This window comes from Leuresthes tenuis, unplaced genomic scaffold, assembly GCF_036924035.1.
Source record: "Leuresthes tenuis unplaced genomic scaffold, fLeuTen1.0.hap1 SCAF_1, whole genome shotgun sequence".
Lineage (NCBI taxonomy): Eukaryota > Metazoa > Chordata > Actinopteri > Atheriniformes > Atherinopsidae > Leuresthes > Leuresthes tenuis.
The window spans coordinates 12725163-12743457 of NW_027325355.1; the positions used below are offsets into that span (position 1 = coordinate 12725163).

The window sequence follows — 18295 nt, forward strand, 5'->3', positions numbered from 1 at the left end:
GAGAAACACAACATACTGATATTCAGTGTGAAGCTTTGACTGGAAACACACAGAAAAACAACATCCTGGAAGAATGGCAGCTTCCATCTTTAAAGGACTGGAAGATGAAGAAGTTTCCAAGGAATCATTTAGAAGAGTTTCAAACAGAAACTGACTGAATCCATGAATCTGAAAAGGTGTTTCTGAGTGAAAGAGACAGACATGTACAGACTGAACTGTCTGTTCAGCAGTGATTCTCTGACAGGAGGAAACTCTTTATACTCAACACAGAGACACTGAGGAACCAGGTAAACAGAACTTGAACCCAAATCCAGGATGCAGAGGTTCTTCAGTGAATGTGGTGTTGAAGGTGTGGAGGTGGATCAGTGTGTCAGAGGAGACTTTGTAGAAGGACAGAGTGCCAGCAGGACGGTCCACATACACTGCTGCTCTGTTAGAGACAGAGGAGGAGGAGGAGGGGGAGGAAGAGGAGGAGGAGGGGGAGGAGCCTGTTCCTCTGTTATTGTGCCAGACAAAGTAACTTTCCTGATAACAGATCAGACTCCAGGACTGATCATTGTATCCAAACTCACAGTCATCTCTGCCTCCTCTCCTTCTGATTCCTCTGTAACTCACTGATATATAAGCTTCTCCTCTCCACTCGACCTCCCAGTAACAGCGACCAGTCAGAACATTTCCACACAGCAACTGAGGCCACTTGTAATCAAATCTGTCTGGATGATCAGGATATGACTGATCCTCCACCACACATGTCACCTTCCTGTTGTTGTCAGACAGTTTCAATCCGCTGTTCATTGTGTTTGTGTCGATTGTGAGTTGACAGGAATCTGATGGAGAGAACAAACACAATCCAGCTGCAGTTATTGATCTATCATCTGTGCACTTTGATCAATGAGTGATGGGACAGTGTGAAGATGGTTGGATGTCATGAATCAGATGAAGAACACACTTACACTTCCTCAGACCTGGTGTCAACCATCGTTCTCCAGCAGGCTCCACCCTGAAAGGAGGAGGGGGGTCAGAGGTAAAAAAAATGAGGAAAGAAAAGAAAGTGAAGAAAGAGAAGAACAATGGATGGAAGGAAATCTGTCTGAGCTCATTCTGAAGTTTAAAAGCACCAAATGTTTTCTGCAGTCAGATTATGGAGATGAAGTTTCTGTCTCTGAATTCAATTCTTCAAGTTTGGAAGAATTTTCACTTTGATTTTTCACTCATTTCTGAATCCAAATATGAGCTTTAAAAATTCTAATGAAATCACTTCAGTTTCTGACATCATGGTCTCTCCTGATGGTCACATTGTTTCTGCTGACTCCTCCTCTCAGTATGTTTCAGGGCAGCCAAACATCCAGATCCTTTCTCAGACCCATTGGTCCATCTGAATGCTGCACAGCCAGCCAGGGGAAGACATTCATCTAGAAAAGTTAGACTAGAAACACTCCCCTCATTCCACCCTCCACACTGAACATTAAAGGCTCAGAATAAGATCAGAGGAGAATCTATAGTCATTGGAAGTATATCAGCTGCCAGCTATTGTGGATCTTTGATCAGAATCACTTATTTATTTCAGCCTGATCACTTTTCAGGAATCTGAAACAGACTGAAAAGCCTCCAGCCTCTTTTTCTCCTTCCCCCAGTGTCCCTCTCTTCCTGTTTCTCTGGAATTCCTTGGATAGTGTTTATTGGATTGTCCTCCGCCTTTTATCTTTTTCTTCATCCCAGATTCTTCAATCACAGCTCCAGTTCAACTTTGGTCTACTTGGTTCTCATCTGGAAGGACGGTCAGAACCACAGAAGGGCAGAACTCTTTGGACCTGGTACTGTGTGATCTCTGAGAAAGCTCATCTGCTTCCACAGTCTGACTGCTACACACTACACTAACACAATGACATCAGCCACTGGGACACACAAACACAGTCAGATGCAGAGCTATCTGGGCTTAAGACGAGCATCAGCTGTGGAGGAACACCTGAGCACAGAGACTGAACAGAAACACAGAACCTTGTTAACAGAGGACACACTCAGTGCACACACACTGGCCACTGAGACGGGCCTCTATCAGAGATCATGGCTCCCTGTGGAGCAGAGAGGATGTACACAGTCCAACAGCAACACTGTGGAGACACAGCTACACTTTCTAACACAATGTGACTCATTCTAACAGCTGCCTGAAAAGGATCTGAAGAAATGTCCCTTCATATACCCACAGTTCTCCTTCTGCCCAGCACGGACAAACTGCCCGTTCTGTTAGGAGAAATGAAGCAGAGCTGGACCAGGCTTTGTTTCTGCTGTGGATGGCTTCAGAGAGCTGTGTGGAGAACCAAGGACTGGATCTAGTTCTGATTCTGTGCTTTTATAAGGGCCACATCTGTCAGCAGGAACATTGACAGAGAATATATGATCAGAGTCATTTCAAACATCCTGAAGATTCAAATGCTTCTCATTTCCTGTGCTGATCATTAGAGACTGTGATGTTAGTGTCTCTGACACAGGTGATTGTGCAGATCCAAAAATATCTGCTGTTTCTGTTCAACCAGTGTTTCTGCTGTGAGCAAAGGAAAAAGGCTCCTACATGTGTGATTGTTCATGTAACACTCAGCAGGAAGCAAAAACACAGGGCTGAGTGCAGGACAGAGAACATGTTTCCAGCTCTTCCTCCTCTATCAGACATTGTGTGCAGCTCTATACCTGTGTTTGTGTGGATCACTGGGACAGATCATCCGATCGCATGGCTTCTCATACCAATGTTACGCTGATGATAACCAGCTCTATCTGTCATTCCCACCTGATGACCACGCGGTCTCAGCACGAATCTCAGACTGTCTCTCTGACATATCAACATGGATGAAAGCCCATCACCTCCAACTTAACCTCCCAAAAACTGAACTGATTTTCTTCCCAGCCAAACCAACCATACAACACAGCATCTGCATCCAAACCAAATCCCTATCTCTTTCTCCATCAAAGGTTGCTAGAAACTTGGGTGTCATGATTGATGACCAACTAACCTTCAAAGATCACATCACCTCGGTTGCTCGTTCATGACGCTTTGCATTACTAAACATAAGAAAGATCAGACCATACCTGACCCAACATGCCACCCAACTCCTGGTGCAGGCCATGGTCATCTCCCGCCTTGACTACTGCAATGCTCTCCTAACTGGTCTCCCAGCCTGTGCTGTGAAACCTCTACAGATGGTCCAGAACGCGGCGGCGTGTCTGGTCTTCGATCAGCCTAAAAGAGCACACGTCACCCCTCTGTTCATTGAACTCCACTGGCTACCCTTAGCCGCCTGCATCAAATTCAAGTCACTGATGGTAGCCTACAAAGTGCTTAATGGAACGGCTCCCATCTACTTGAATGCTCTTGCAAAGGCTTATGTCACAACTCGGTCCCTCCGTTGGTCCCAGGATTGTCGTCTAGCAGCTCCTACACCACGCCTAAGACAATCCAAACTCTTTTCATGTGTCGTCCCACGATGGTGGAATGACCTACCGAGCGCTACCAGAACAGGGCCGTCCCTGTCTATCTTCAAGAAGCTCTTGAAAACCCAGCTCTTCAGAGAGCATCTCCTATCCTAGCACTTACCTTGTCCTTACCTACCCCCTCTATCTTTGTACTTTATCTTTCTGCACCTCTTTCTATGCCTGCAACCCTATTGTCACCACTGACAGAGTCGGACTAGTGGGTTCCTTCTATGTAGTTTATTGTTAGCTTTTTATATAGCTTGTTATATCTTCATTTGTAAGTCGCTTTGGATAAAAGCGACTGCTAAATACATAAACATAAACATTGTGTGTGGCTGCAGCAGGCCTCTCCATACCTGAGTTTATGTGGATCCTTCAGTGCAGCCGTCAGCAGCTTCACTCCTGAGTCTCCTGGATGGTTGTAGCTCAGGTCCAGCTCTCTCAGATGGGAGGGGTTGGAGGTCACAGCTTCAGCCAGAGAAGCACAGCCTTCCTCTGTGATCAGACAGCCTGACAGGCTGAAAACACACAAAACAACACAGAAACTCTGAGAGAACTGATCTGAAACTGAAGCTGAATGTCATCAAATGTTCAGAGAAACTGAAACTGTCTCATATTACTGACTTTATGTCTTCATAAATCTGAGTCAGAATCAAACTGCACACACATGGATGAACCCGATTTCCACTAATCTTAGCCACAAATACATGCAGACACTCCCCCACTTAGTCCTTTTCAGATAAAATATGGTCTGTACCACAGAGAGAGCAGCAGTAAAGAAGAAGCTAATTCAACAAATGTGAAACTGAGACACTCATCAGTGAAGCAGAGAAAATTAAATCTGTTTTATTTGCTGATCTTAGTTCTGGAAACAGAAGAAAAGCTGCTGGATGGAAAAAAGAAACAGAAGAATCAACTCTGTAAAGTCTGAACAAAGGACCCTGCAGAGGTAAAAAAGAAATGGTGGCATTAGAAACGAGTCAACACATCAGGTGGCAGAAGGACAGCATCGGGGCGATGGGTTGAGGACCGGTGTTGTTCCAAAAAGTGATGGTCCACCAGAAACTGGTCTGATTCTGTGGGAGCGTGTGCTGGCTGTTGGATTTGTATCGCTCCATGTATTTATCTCTGCTGCTTCAGTGCTTTAGATCAAACTGTTACAACGTTCAAACACACATAATTTTTTGTCTGGGCTTATAATAAAGAGATGACTTTGTGAAACTTTGAACTTTGCTTCCAATTAAGCTGATTTTTGGTGGAAGTGTTTCAGAGTTGGTCAGAACCAGGTCTACATTAAAGCTTAACGTGATCAGAGCTGTATTAAGACATTATTTCCAATGTTCTGGCTGTGTGTATGTCTTATCCTTTATGTTTACAACTTATACTGTCACTGAATTGTAATGTGTTGAATAGAATTTATAGATCAAATGTACATGAAATTAAACATGTGCATGTTGTTAATGGTAGTTTCCTTTCAGTCGATCCACTCGGTACAACACATGTAGGATGGGATGTCACGCCCTGGCGTGTTCTGGCAGAAGACACCTCTAATCACGCCTTCATGCAGTGATAACGTGTGATGACGTGTGAGGGGCCCCACCCACACAGTAATTACAGTCATCATTCCAATCATTCCTCAGTTCTTACGCTCTTCACTTCACTAAGAACGCCTCTGTTGATCTCAGGCTCCCTAGTTTCTGCTAGTTAGCCTTGTTCTCCCAGAAGGCGACAGCCAACTCTGAATTAGCGTAACCACTCTTGTTGGTGTTAGTCACTGCTGCCTGCTGGTTAGGGTACCTGGCTGCAGAGCGCTGATTTCGGGTCATTTTGGTGGGTGCCTTCTGGATGCACAAGTAGCTCCCCGAATACGGTTGCTACGGGCCCCGAACCTTGTGTACCTGTGGCAGATCCCAGGAAACGGGGGTGTATACTGCTCTGGCTGCCCTCTCTGGGGGAGCTTTTCTCCACCGGTCTATATCCCCATACCACTCTCCCTTCTGGCTCACACAGCACACACTCACACATGTAGGGTTTTGGGGCCGTGTGTGTTCTGTGGCGCATAGTGGATAGGGCCACGTAGGTGGTCCACTTTGCTGCACTCTACAGCCTTCTGCCCCTGTTTTAATTACATCTTAGACATTACTACTTATTAGACACATACATATTAGATCTGGTAGGCGGGGTTATCTGGGTATGTAGGCTGCCCAGTGGGCCACGCCCCCAGTTCTAGAAGGTTGCGTGCCCCTCAATTTTAATCGCTCACTATTAGAAAATATTCAAGAGCCAGAGAGGCGAGGGGAGGGGTCTTCCTACACCCCTGTTGCCCGGTTGCTGCCTGGGATGGGAGGGGTTGCTGCCTGGGGCGGAAGTTGTTCTGCTGCTTTTATTTTTTATTAATATAATTATCTATATTATTATATAATTATATATTATTATGTATTTTTTAAAATTTAGTCCTCTGGCCTGCTTGTGCTGCTCCTGATCGGGGGGGGGGGCATTGCCTCTCCCCGCTTTCACCCACCTGTGGGCACGTCTTGACTCCTGGGGCACTTGGACATGGGCACTGCAGCATGCGCTGGCCCACTATGCTTGGCTTTATGGGGCACCTGGCCCTCTCAGGTATTGGGTGGGGCCGGTGGGTTTGGGAAACTTGGGCTTTTTGGGTCTGGGTCCGGCGCACGGGCCGTGTCTGGGTGGCTGGGGCCTGGCGGGGGCGGTGGGTTGTTGCCCCTGGTTCCCGGGGGGCCTCTGCCCTATGCTTGTGGGGGCTCTGTCCGGGGGCTTCCCCTGCAATCTTCTGGGTGGATGCGTGGTTGTCCCTGCAGTGGGCTTCCCAGGTTCTGTGCTCCGTGGGGGCTGCTGGTGGCCTGGGTCTTGTGGCCCTCTCTGCCTGCTTCTGATTGCTGCGGGGGGTTGTGGATTATGGCCCTATACACTTATACAAACTTATCATGTGGGACGTGCCATGTGTATCGTAGGTTCATGCACACACACACATACACATTAATTAGCCCAGTAGCATGCTCACTAAGCAGTTGTTGTGTTATCCTGTGGTTTCATGTCATCTATATCCGCATTTATGTTGTTTGTGATTGCTGCTACTTGTGTTTTTTCGTTGTTTTTTTTGTTTGTGTGTTTGTTTGTTTGTTTTCTCTGCTTGTCTGCTTTCAGGTGCTCCTGCTGGCTTTAAGGCTGGATTCCCCACAGAGGCCATGGATTGGGCTCAGGAGGACAACTCACTCAAATAACTTTATATGAATCTTAACATTATTTAATGGATGAAAATTCAGAACAAAAGGAAACTGACAAAATGACCCAAAAAAGACTTTCCACGTTCTTCCAGGTTCAGGTTGTGGGCCAGGTTCCAGGTTCAGGTAGGTTCCTGTGGTGTCAGAGGCCTAAAGCTGCCGTAACAATCATACAAAGTTGTTGTATCATAAAAACAGTTTGATGAATCCTGACCTGAGTGTTTCCAGTCTGCAGTTTGGATTCTTCAGTCCAGCAGACACCTGCTTCGCCCCTGAATCCTGCAGGTTGTTGTTACTCAGGTCCAGTCCTGTCAGTCTGAAGGACTGGGAGCTGAGAGCTGAGGACAGAGCTGCACATCCTTCATCTGAGAGGCTACAGTCATTCAGCCTGAAGAGACAATTACAGAGCAAAAGAACAGCTGGGATCAAAATCAATCACCTCTAATGCTGAATGTGGACTGAAAGACCACTTTTATAGGGGACATCAGGTTTATAAGCCTGTGATCATGTCCGTGCGGTGGTTTTTAATGCTCAAAGACACATCAAGAGTGAAACATGGAGTCCACATGGTGGCTGAGGCTTTCCACCTTGGAACTGCAGCTTATCAGAGACAGTCTCAGAATCTTATTCAAACAGCAGAGGGTTTCATGGGGAACAAACCTTAGGAACTAATGCCATCAGATTGATGGTGGGGCTGACTTCAGAGCTGCCAACCAGAAACAAAGTCTAACATTTATCTGCACATCATTCCCTTTGTGATAATGCAATCATCTCAGTGATGTAATCTCATAATGTCATTATTTCACAGTTATCTGAGAGGAGAGACAGGTGAAGTGGTGATACAGGTACTGGAGCTGAGAACAGCAGACAAACAGCCTGTAGATTGTTCCATAATGTCTCTCTGATAGATCTCAGTGGGAAGTGTCGGGCGACTCTAAACTGAGCTCCTCTCAGGTCCTGTCCTGTTCACCATGTATATAACTGACAGAGTTTCACACTGACCTAATGGTCGTGTCCGTCTTTATGCTGATGACACAGTCCTCTGTTATAGAGCTCAAACTATCAGCATAGATACTGACAAACTGCAGCTTGTCGTCTTCAAAGAACTTTTTAAATGTGGAACTTGTTTAAAATGCAGATAATCCTGTTTTCTACAACTGTGACTGTGGATGGAACTTTTTTTGACTTTATAAAATAAATGTTTTTTCTAATATTTGGACAGAAGACAGACTAACTGTTAAACTCATGAATCAGATTTAAGTGACATGTGTAAAACTGAGTTTTTGTACAGAAATGAGGCAGTTTTTCTACATTGTGTGGATACAGAATGGAGAAGGAAATGTTGATCTATATGCATCCATCATTCTCTACTCTGACACTCTGGATGCCATCTATCACTCTGCAGTTAGATCTGTGACAGGTTAACCTTCAGCTTCATCACTGCACTCTTCATCAGACTATAGAGTGTCCTCTCTGTGGAAACTGGACATGTGGAACTTATCAAATATGTTCTGCTGACTGACTTCAGTTACAGGATCCATCAGTAAATACTGAGCTTCGTTTTCATGGAATAAGGAACAGATACTGAATTTAAATACGTTGGTGTGCCTAAACAAGAAGAAGATGGAAAGCAGTGACAACTACAACTTACAGACTTTCTATCAGTGCTGTTTACGCTTTCATCTGTTTTATTATGTGTTTGGAGAATTATTCTCACACTGTTGAATATTTCACCCTCCTATATAATTTCCTTTTGGGATAGATAAAATATTTTTCATTTCATTCATTGACACATTTTAACTGTCTTCTTTTGTAATATCATCTTTGACGACAGGAACTCGTCCCACTCTGCTCCAGCATGAAAACAGCTTCACCTGAGAGTTTCCAGTCCACAGTTTGGACTTTGCAAAAAAAAATGTAAAATGCAAATCACAGCTGCACTCTATCACCAATCACCTCCCTTGGTAACCAAATAAGGTCTGAGTCAGCAGAATTGTTGTTTGGAGTTCCTCAAGGTTCTGTTTTGGGTCTGGTATTATTCCTGTTGTATTTGATTCCTTTGGGAAAAATCATCCAGAGCTTTTCAGATGTTTCCCACCACATGTTTGCTGATGACATCCAGCTTTACTGCTCTTTCAAGCCAACTGAGCTCCAGAGACTAAAATCCTTAGTTAATTGCTTGGTGGAGATAAAACAACGGCTAAGTGATAACATCTTACAGTTAAATGTGGACAAAACAGAAACACTGGTTATTGCCCCTGATGACTCTATTCCGGGGATAAACCAATACTTGGGTGACTTGGGCCAGTCTGTGAAGCCGAGCCTTAGAATCCTGGGTGTTGTGTTTGACAAAGACTTGTCATTAGTACAACACTGTAAACATCTCACCAAAAACTGCTTTTTTCAACTGAGGAAAATCTCCAAACTCAGAAAAATGGTGTCACAAAATGATTTAGAGCTAATAATCCATGCCTTTGTGTCTTCACGTTTAGACTATTGTAACAGTTTGTTTTTATGTCTAAACAAGAAGGAGCTGTCTCGTCTGCAATTAGTGCAAAACTCTGCAGCAAGAATTTTGGCCCGCTCTAATAGGAGGACTCACATAACCCCTATTCTTAAAGCCCTTCATTGGCTGCCAGTTTCCTCTAGGATAAATTTTAAAATTCTGGTTTTAACCTTCAGAGCATTACATGGTCAGGCTCCATCCCACATCAGTGATCTGATCCAGCCATACACCCGAGCTCAGAATCTGAGGTCTGTGGATCAAAATTTACTTATGGTGCCACGCACTCGCTTCCGGACCAGAGGAGACCAATCCTTCCAAGCTGTTGCTCCCAGGCTTTGGAACGATCTTCCGCTCTCTCTGCGTTCGATGGAATCTGTTGACTCCTTTAAAAGACAACTTAAGGGTTTGTTTAGTCGGTTTTGGGCTGATATGATTGTTACTGAGTTGTCTTGGCCTTTTTAAAATTGTATGTATTTCCTGTTTTATTGTTCTTCTGTAAAGCGCTCTGCGACCCTGGTCTGTGAAGGGCGCTGTACAAATAAAGCTTACTTACTTATTTAGTTTCCAGGTTTCCCTCAATCATGGCAGAATCCTCACCTCACATTCCATGGTTCAATTTACGTTTGTTCACAGTCTTGTCAGGTCAGGTTTTTGCCTCTTAGTTTCCATAGTTTTAGTCTTAGTCTTGTCTTGTTTTCATTAACCATGGTCTTGTCTTGTTTTGTTTGTCATAGTTTAAGATTATTGATATGCGGCTCAGGGGCGCTTTTTGTTTGTGTTTTGAAATTCTTGAGTTCTGCATCTGGGTCCTCCTTGCCACACCACCGTCTCTGACAGTTTTAAAGCAGTGACTTTGAAAAGCTTTATGGAAACAGAACACAACTTCCTGAATGTCTCCAAAAGCTTTTTCTGCTCTCTGAAGGCATTTTTGGCTTTTTTCTAAAATAAATTAATATAATTAAGATGTTAGTCACATGACTGATCACATGACCAATCAGCTGCTGGATGAAGCAGAGGAGTAGGAGTTGTTCAGCCTCTCATCATTGCCTCCAAAGTGATTGTGTCTGTTCTGATAACTGCAGTAAAACAGACGACACATGAACAGCCTGACTCACAGTTCAGTTTGGATCCTCCCAACAGTCAAAGCTGAAATCAGCTGGAATGTTCAACTTTCTAATATTTATCCTGTTATCTGATGAAAACGGTGTTTTTTCTCCAGATTTCACATGTTTAACATGAGAAAATGAATCCACAAACATAAAAATCACTCTGCATGTATTTGATGTATATTTTCACATTTCTGCACATCTTTTTCTTCATGATGTTAAACAACATGTGTTTGCGGATGGAAATGACACGCTTTAAGAAAACTACAACAGATGTACTGAATCATTTCCTGTAATTCTGCCAGGCTATAAATAAATGTTCCAACCAGTGTTCATGTGTGTGTGCTGTGCAGATCAGATCGGAGGAAAGTGACTCAGATCTGGAGACATTTTACTTCGTGGATTTTAAAATGGATCTGAAGATGTTTTCACAGAGACTGTATGAGGCTGAATGAGCAGAGAAAGCTGACCTGAGAGTTTCCAGGTTACAGTGTGGACTCTGCAGTCCATCAGACAGCTGCTTCACTCCTGAATCCTGCAGGTTGTTGTTACTCAGGTCCAGTTCTGTCAGACTGGAGGACTGGGAGCTGAGAGCTGAGGACAGAGCTGCACATCCTTCATCTGAGAGGTTACAGCTACTCAGTCTGAGGAGAAAATAATGAGATAAGCAGTAATCTGTAACTTTCTCTCCTATAAAAACAGCAGCAGTATATTCATACACATCCCTCTATATCTGTACTTACAGAGCTTTGTTGGAGGCTTTGACCACTGGCAGCAGCCTCAGAAGAGCCCCCTCTGAAGCAAAGTATTTCTTCAGGTCAAACACATCCAGATCGTTTCCTGATGACAGTAAGATGAAGACCAGAGCTGACCACTGAGCAGGAGACAGTTTATCTGTGGAGAGACTTCCTGAACTCAGGGACTGTTGGATCTGCTCCACTAGAGAACGATCATTCAGTTCATTCAGACAGTGGAACAGATTGATGCTTCTCTCTGCAGACATATTCTCACTGATCTTCTTCTTGATGTACTCGACGGTTTCCTGATTCGTCTGTGAGATACTTCCTGTCTGTGTCAGCAGGCCTCGTAGGAGACTCTGATTGGTCTGCAGTAAAAGACCCAGCAGGAAGCGGAGGAACAGGTCCAGGTGTCCATTTGGACTCTGTAAGGCCTTGTTCACAGCACTCTGGTAGAAGAGAGTCTCTTTTCGTGTTTTTGTTTCCTGAGACTTTGATTGTTCTTCCATCAGGTTGACTCCAGAGTTGATGAAGGTCAGATGGACATGAAGAGCAGCCAGAAACTCCTGAACACTCAGATGGATGAAGCAGAACACCTTCTGCTGGTACAGCCCTCTCTCCTCTATAAAGATCTGTGTGAACACTCCTGAGTACACTGAGGCTGCTGAGATATCGATGCCACACTCTGTCAGGTCTGATTCATAGAAGATCAGGTTTCCTTTCTGCAGCTGCTCAAAAGCCAGTTTTCCCAGAGACTCAATCATCTTCCTGCTCTCTGGACTCCAGTGTGGATCTGTCTCAGCTCCTCCATCATACTTGACCTTCTTCACTTTGGCCTGAACCACCAGGAAGTGGATATACATCTCAGTCAGGGTCTTGGGCAGCTCTCCTCCCTCTCTGGTTTTCAACACATCCTCCAGAACTGTAGCAGTGATCCAGCAGAAGACTGGGATGTGGCACATGATGTGGAGGCTTCGTGATGTCTGGATGTGGGAGATGATCCTGCTGGCCTCCTTCTTATCTCTGAATCTCTTCCTGAAGTACTTCTTCTTCTGTGGGTCAGTGAACCCTCTGACCTCTGTCACCATGCCAACACAGTCAGAAGGGATCTGATTGGCTGCTGCAGGTCGTGTGGTTATCCAGAGGCGAGCCGAGGGAAGCAGTTTCCCCCTGATGAGGTTTGTCAGCAGCACATCCACTGAGGTGGACTCTGTAACATCAGTCAGGGGCTCCTTGTTGTGGAAGTCCAGAGGAAGTCGACACTCATCCAGACCGTCAAAGATGAACACACCCTGGAACTCTTCAAAGCTGCAGATTCCTGCTTCTTTGGTTTCAGTAAAGAAGTGATGAACAAGCTCCACCAAGCTGAACTTTTTCTCTTTCAGCACATTCAGCTCTCTGAAAGTGAATGGAAACATGAACTGGATGTCCTGGTTGGCTTTGCCTTCAGCCCAGTCCAGAGTGAACTTCTGTGTTAAGACTGTTTTCCCAATGCCAGCCACTCCCTTTGTCATCACTGTTCTGATTGGTTCATCTCTTCCAGGTGGGAGTTTAAAGATGTCTTCTTGTCTGATGGTTGTTTCTGCTCTGTCTGCTTTCCTGGATGCTGTTTCAATCTGTCTGACCTCATGTTCATCATTCACCTCTCCAGTCCCTCCCTCTGTGATGTAGAGCTCTGTGTAGATCTGATTCAGAGGGGTTGGGTTTCCTGCTTTAGAAATCCCCTCAAACACACACTGGAACTTCTTCTTCAGAGCAGATTTAAGTTTATGTCCACAAACTAGAGGAAAAAGTTCTGAATGAAGACAACAAAAAACATCAATAAATAAACATTTCAACCCTGTAAAGAATTAGTATTTGAACATGTGTTGTTCTGTGTGTTGAGACATCAGTAAATGTGTAATTTATCCAGCAGGTTAAATCTTTAGAGAAATCCTCTTACTGCTCTGCAGACGGTCAGCCAGCTCCTCCTGCTTCATTCTCCTCAGGAAGTGAACTGTGATCTTCACTAAAGCCTCTCTACTACTCCTCTGCTCTTCATCCTCATCCTCCCTCTTACTCTCTAAGCATGCTGGGTAATCTGGACTCAGAACCTTCTGCATCTTCTTCAGCTCCTCCTTCACAAAAGTGACCATGTTGTCCTCCAGCAGCTGGAACAGAATACTATATGAATGAGCCAATCAGACTGCAATCATGGAGCCAAACATCAGATCCATGTTGGACACACTGACAATCCACTGGTCTACAAAGTGCAGCATGGAGATGACTGTGAACAGAATAGATGGAAAAGTAGTTGTTGTACATGTACAGACCATAAATATGGAGTCCAGCTGTGTTTGATGCTGCTGGGCAGACTGACCACTGGGAACCTCTGAGCTCTGCTGGTCCACTCTGTGGAGGAATCATGAAGAACGAGCTCACATTCTGTCTGTCCACACAGAGACAAACACAAGGTAAAGCTCCATGAAGTGATGTGTGGATGTGAACAGTGAATCAGAGGACTCCCTGCAGTGGGAAAGCTTTACTAGTCCTGCTGATCCCACTGAGAAGCAACAGCTCAGTCTGCAGCTGCTTGGAGCTTTCAGCTCACTTTGGTTGGGTCCCAACAGCTCTCAGCAACCCCTTCAGAAAGCTTTCCCTCCCTGCTGAAGTGCCCTGGAGCAAGGCAGCCAGAGCCAGTGTGTGCTTGGATCAGACTGGTTGTACTGGGCAGCTCCCAGTGTGAAGGCCTCAGACGATGACTGTACAACATCATCTGATGATTATTTTCCAAAGACAGGAGACAAACTTTCATTGTGGCTTCCAAAAGCTCTGTTTAGTTCAGCGGGAGCGGGATGAAAAAAAACAGTCCTGCGCAGGGCTCTCGTTCCTACCTCCACTGTGTTCGAGTCAAAGCACAAAGGTGATACCTGCTGGACCAGCTGGTGTCCTACAGACACTCAGAAACACCTCCTCCAACATCCACTGGATCCTGACAGAAAAACACTTATTTTCTTCAGACTAATGTATTCAGTGATAGTGTTTGAGTCTGCAGTGAGACGGCCTGTCAGAGAGTCAGTGTGGCTGCTGTAGAACAATGTTACAGCTCCCCCTTGTGGCAGCTCTGCCACTCTGCAGGCAGACGTCAGCAGGTGTATGAAACTGGAAGCTGGATGTAATTTTACCTGAGAGAAAACAGGAAGACTGAAGCTCTGAGCTTTCAGTATGGTTCCCTGACTCAGTCTTTACTGTTTGTGTGATCAGATTCATTCTGCTCCTTCAGAGACAAACTACAGCTGCACTACACTGGAAAACACTGACTTTGGAATATTTGATTTTTCTGGAATATAAAGTGTCAGATTAAAAAATTAGATCTTTTCACCAGATAACATGAGCAGGTTTATTAGGAGAGAATTAATAACAGATCAGTTACTAACATTACTGGGTTGATTTGGTCCTTTTCTTTTTTCTTCAGAAGGTCGTTTTAAACTGACGTCATTAAACACAACGTGTGAGTACGTAATATTTCTACATCAGCCGCCCTGTTCACTACATAATCAGCTCCTGTGAAAAAGCCACATCAGTGGAGAGATATTCAGCAATATTCTCCCTTTGTTTTAATAAAGAGCTGCAGGACTGCACTAAAATATCACATTACACACATGATGCAGCTAATTAGTCTCATCAGAGACATCAAGAACTGATCCACGTCTCAAGTAATTCAGCTGAAAACTGGTTATCATCTGAAACATGATGCAGCCTCCACTGAATACTGATCGATACTCACTGTTGGGCTGATGGAACATCATGTTTGAAATCCCAAATGATTCCCCTTGACTTGTCGCTCTTAAAGGACACACAGCTGGGTTCAGGTTCACGTTTCCTATGGATCCAGATAGGAAAATATGTTCTTAGAGTCAGTGCCACTTAGATAAAAAGGATGTGGGTTTGACAGTGTGGCTTCTGACACCAGAACAGCTGCATCAGTGACAGTCATGTTAGAGTCAGAAACTGATTAAAAAAGGAGGAGCCGGGCTGCAGGCTGGCTTACAGAAGAACACAGCCAAGGCTAGAGCAGGTTCAACAGCACACTTTAACTGAATGCTGAACACAACTTACTGTTGTTCTGATGGAACATCATGTTTGAAATCCCAAATGATTCCCCTTGACTTGTCACTCGTAAAGGACACACAGCTGGGTTCAGGTTCACGTTTCCTATGGATCCAGACAGGAAAATATGTTCTTAGAGTCAGTGCCACTTAGATAAAAAGGATGTGGGTTTGACAGTGTGGCTTCTGACACCAGAACAGCTGCATCAGTGACAGTCATGTTAGAGTCAGAAACTGATTAAAAAGGAGGAGCCGGGCTGCAGGCTGGCTTACAGAAGAACACAGCCAAGGCTAGAGCAGGTTCAACAGCACACTTTAACTGAATGCTGAACACAACTTACTGTTGTTCTGATGGAACATCATGTTTGAAATCCCAAATGATTCCCCTTGACTTGTCACTCGTAAAGGACACACAGCTGGGTTCAGGTTCTGATTCAGATTCAGGTCTCTGGTGGATCCTGATGGGATAAAAATATTTTAAGCCTGCATGCATGATATACTTAATTATCTTTAACTCCAATAACTGATGTTAACTTACTCTGCTTTCGAGGCCTGTAATTTGAAAAGTGGATGATCCTTTAGTAAGTCACTCTTTGAGGACACACACATGGATCCAGGTCTATGTCCCTTCCTGTGAATAAAGGTGGTTTGGTGATGTGAGTGCTGAGCTCTGACATGGAGAAGAGTCCTGGACAGTTAGAGATGGTCATCTCACCTCTGAGCTTTGCTCTGGCTCTCATGTTCCCCACACAGAGTGGTTTTAGTGTCCTCACACTGATCCATGCTGCTGAATTCACATCAGCTCACACACTTTCTACCTTCATCTGCAGAGGAAACACAAATCATTCATCTGCACATCAACTCAAATCCTCCTCTCCATCATTTGGGCTGTAAAAAGATCAGCTGCTCCTCCGATTGGCTCTGATTCTCTGTTTCACATCAGTCTCAGTTTAATCATTTTTGTCATTAATTGTGTTTCCAGAGTCTCAGCAAAGTGATGCTTTAAAAAAAAAACAGATTTTAAATTAATACATACAATAAATATTGCTAAAATCAGGGTGATGCAGAGAAACTAGTTCATGCATTTGCTACATCAAGATTGGACTACTGTAATTCCTTATTATTGGGCTCTCAGACATATTCTCTGAAAAGCCTCCAGCTGATCCAAAATGCTGCAGCCAGAGTTCTGATGAGAACTAACAGGAGAGATCATGTTTCTCCAGTTTTAGCTTCTCTTCATTGGCTCCCTGTTAAATTCAGAATAGAATTTAAGATTCTTCTTCTCACATATAAAGCTCTTAATGACCGAGCTCCATCATATCTTAAAGATCTAATTGTAAGGTATTTTCCTAACAGAGCACTTCGCTCCCAAACTGCAGGTTTACTTGTTGTTCCCTTCTAAAAGTAGAATGGGAGGTAGAGCCTTCAGTTATCAGGCCCCTCTCTTGTGGAATAAGCTGCCAGTAAATGTCCGGGAAACAGACACCCTTTCCACTTTTAAGATTTGGTTTAAAACTTTCCTTTTTGATAAAGCTTATAGTTAGGGATGGCTCAGATGACCCTGAAACATCCCATAGTTAAGCTGCTATAGGCTTAGACTGCTGGAGGATCTCATCTGTCACACCTTTCCTCACTTTGCTCTCTTTTTCCCCCTGTTTAATTTCTCAATTGCTAATATGTACATGTGACATTATTGTGGTTATTAACTTGTGTTTCCCTGTTCCAACAGGTATCCTTTGAATGGCGTTATGGTGTTTTTCCCCCCTCTTTTCTGTCTTCTCAAACCCCAGCTGGTCGAGGTGGATGGCCACCCTTCCTGAGTCTGGTTCTGCCAGAGGTTTCTTCCTGTTAAAAGGAAGAAACCACAGTCCACAGTCGCCTCAAGCATGCTCAGGATGGGAGATTGGACTGAAGATAAGTTTCGGTGCAATCTGTTGGTTTCCTTAGCTATATATGACTATATTATCTAAGTGCCTTGAGATGACAATTGTTGTAATCTGACGCTATATAAATAAAACTGAATTGAATTGAATAAAAGGTAAAACTTACAGAAGAAGCTTTTCAAAACTCCAGTTCCAGCAATTTCACTGTTTATACAGAGAAACTTATATTAGAGACGCCACTAAAACCTGTTTTTCAGATGATGTTTTCAATAGTTTTTTATTCACAGTTTGAAATATTTAGTTACAAAGAAAAGTGCACAAAAAAATCTAATATATTTCTATTGTGATGGACTGGCTTTTTATTCAGTGAAGACAAGAAACTTAACACTGAGAAACAAGGAAAAACTGGTCTGACGTGTACCGACTATACTGGAACATGTAGTTGGTTATTATCAAGATGATGGAAATTAAAAACCTTTGAAAAACCTGCCTGACTGCTGTTATACAGCAGCAAAACCACACCTTCATCCAGGATGTTACTGTTTGTCTTTAAAGGCATAAAAGATAAACAGCAGTGAGTTTCTGTGTCTGACTTCAATGGAAAAAACCACAGTTATTTCCACAAATTCAAACTCAATGTGATTTATTTTGTGAATAAAACAAATAAATCACATTATGTTTCTAATCAATAGCAATGTAAATGATAATCATGCAGATTTATCTTCAAACACAACAGTGATCAAACTGGACCTGAAATAAGAAGCGAACATGTTCCCCAAACATTACAGAGCAGAAACAAACAGGAAAGTTACTGAAGACAAAGTTCAGACTCACAGTTTGTTCAAACCAAGTGTTGAAGAAGACGAGGCTCCACAGACTGAGACACAGGTGAGCTGCTGCTGGAATCAGTCAGAGCTCCACCCCTGATGGGGGCAGGACAGGTAGGAGGGAGGAGCAGCAACATGATCTGATTTCATCTTTATCTCCGAGTTTAACAGCAGCTTGTAACCTTGTTGTAACATTTCTGATTTGTTTTAAAATTTGTTTCATCAGTCTTACTCTCACTCCTGACTCCTATCAGCTGTCAGGTTTGATGCATCCTGGGAGTGGAAATGAGTCGTCAGGTGCTCTGAAAGTTCTTTTTGTCTGGATTGTAGGGGCAGACTTTATGCCTCTACAATGTATTCAAAGTGGTTCATATCAGCAGGGCTGGGCCACATCTGGTGGACTTGTAGCTGAGTTTAGGTCAAAGGAAGCTGCAG

The 18295-nt window shown here is 43.9% G+C and overlaps 4 protein-coding genes across 5 annotated transcripts in view; all 4 read right to left on the reverse strand.

Moving 5' to 3' along the window:
* Positions 1-18295, reverse strand: part of LOC140292301 (uncharacterized) — a 148407-nt gene that overhangs the window by 100957 nt on the left and 29155 nt on the right. The window lies entirely within an intron of this gene.
* Positions 1-18295, reverse strand: part of LOC140295871 (NLR family CARD domain-containing protein 3-like) — a 41561-nt gene that overhangs the window by 565 nt on the left and 22701 nt on the right. The window lies entirely within an intron of this gene.
* LOC140295839 (uncharacterized) lies at positions 2-13164 on the reverse strand. Its single transcript, XM_072379684.1, has 7 exons — positions 13060-13164; positions 11069-11511; positions 10796-10969; positions 6928-7101; positions 3822-3983; positions 954-1027; positions 2-827 (listed from the first exon to the last, which is right to left on the reverse strand). Exons 1-7 carry the CDS (start codon positions 13162-13164, stop codon positions 262-264), a joined length of 1698 nt encoding a protein of 565 aa, XP_072235785.1. The 3' UTR covers positions 2-261.
* On the reverse strand, positions 5166-17933 carry LOC140295855 (protein NLRC3-like). Its single transcript, XM_072379686.1, has 10 exons — positions 17868-17933; positions 15866-15974; positions 15689-15781; positions 15492-15608; positions 15161-15256; positions 13375-13453; positions 13005-13212; positions 11506-12857; positions 5987-6169; positions 5166-5306 (listed from the first exon to the last, which is right to left on the reverse strand). The coding sequence occupies exons 2-10, from the start codon at positions 15931-15933 to the stop codon at positions 5166-5168; spliced, it is 2337 nt and encodes a 778-aa protein (XP_072235787.1). The 5' UTR covers positions 15934-15974; positions 17868-17933.

What these genes read in the sequence shown, in the direction of transcription:
- LOC140295855 (XM_072379686.1), bottom strand. Translation starts at nt 15,933, where the DNA reads ATGGATCAGTGTGAGGACACTAAAACCACTCTGTGTGGGGAACATGAG. An exon ending in AGCCAGAGCAAAGCTCAGAG is followed by an intron (nt 15,782 to 15,865) that starts GTGAGATGACCA and finishes CTTTATTCACAG; the next exon opens with GAAGGGACATAGACCTGGAT. An exon ending in AGCTGGACTCCATATTTATG is followed by an intron (nt 13,213 to 13,374) that starts GTCTGTACATGT and finishes ATTCTGTTCCAG; the next exon opens with CTGCTGGAGGACAACATGGT.
- LOC140295839 (XM_072379684.1), bottom strand. Translation starts at nt 13,164, where the DNA reads ATGCAGAAGGTTCTGAGTCCAGATTACCCAGCATGCTTAGAGAGTAAG. An exon ending in TGCAGACTGGAAACACTCAG is followed by an intron (nt 3,984 to 6,927) that starts GTCAGGATTCAT and finishes GTGTGTTTTCAG; the next exon opens with CCTGTCAGGCTGTCTGATCA. An exon ending in AAGGATCCACATAAACTCAG is followed by an intron (nt 1,028 to 3,821) that starts GTATGGAGAGGC and finishes CCTCATTTTTTT; the next exon opens with TACCTCTGACCCCCCTCCTC.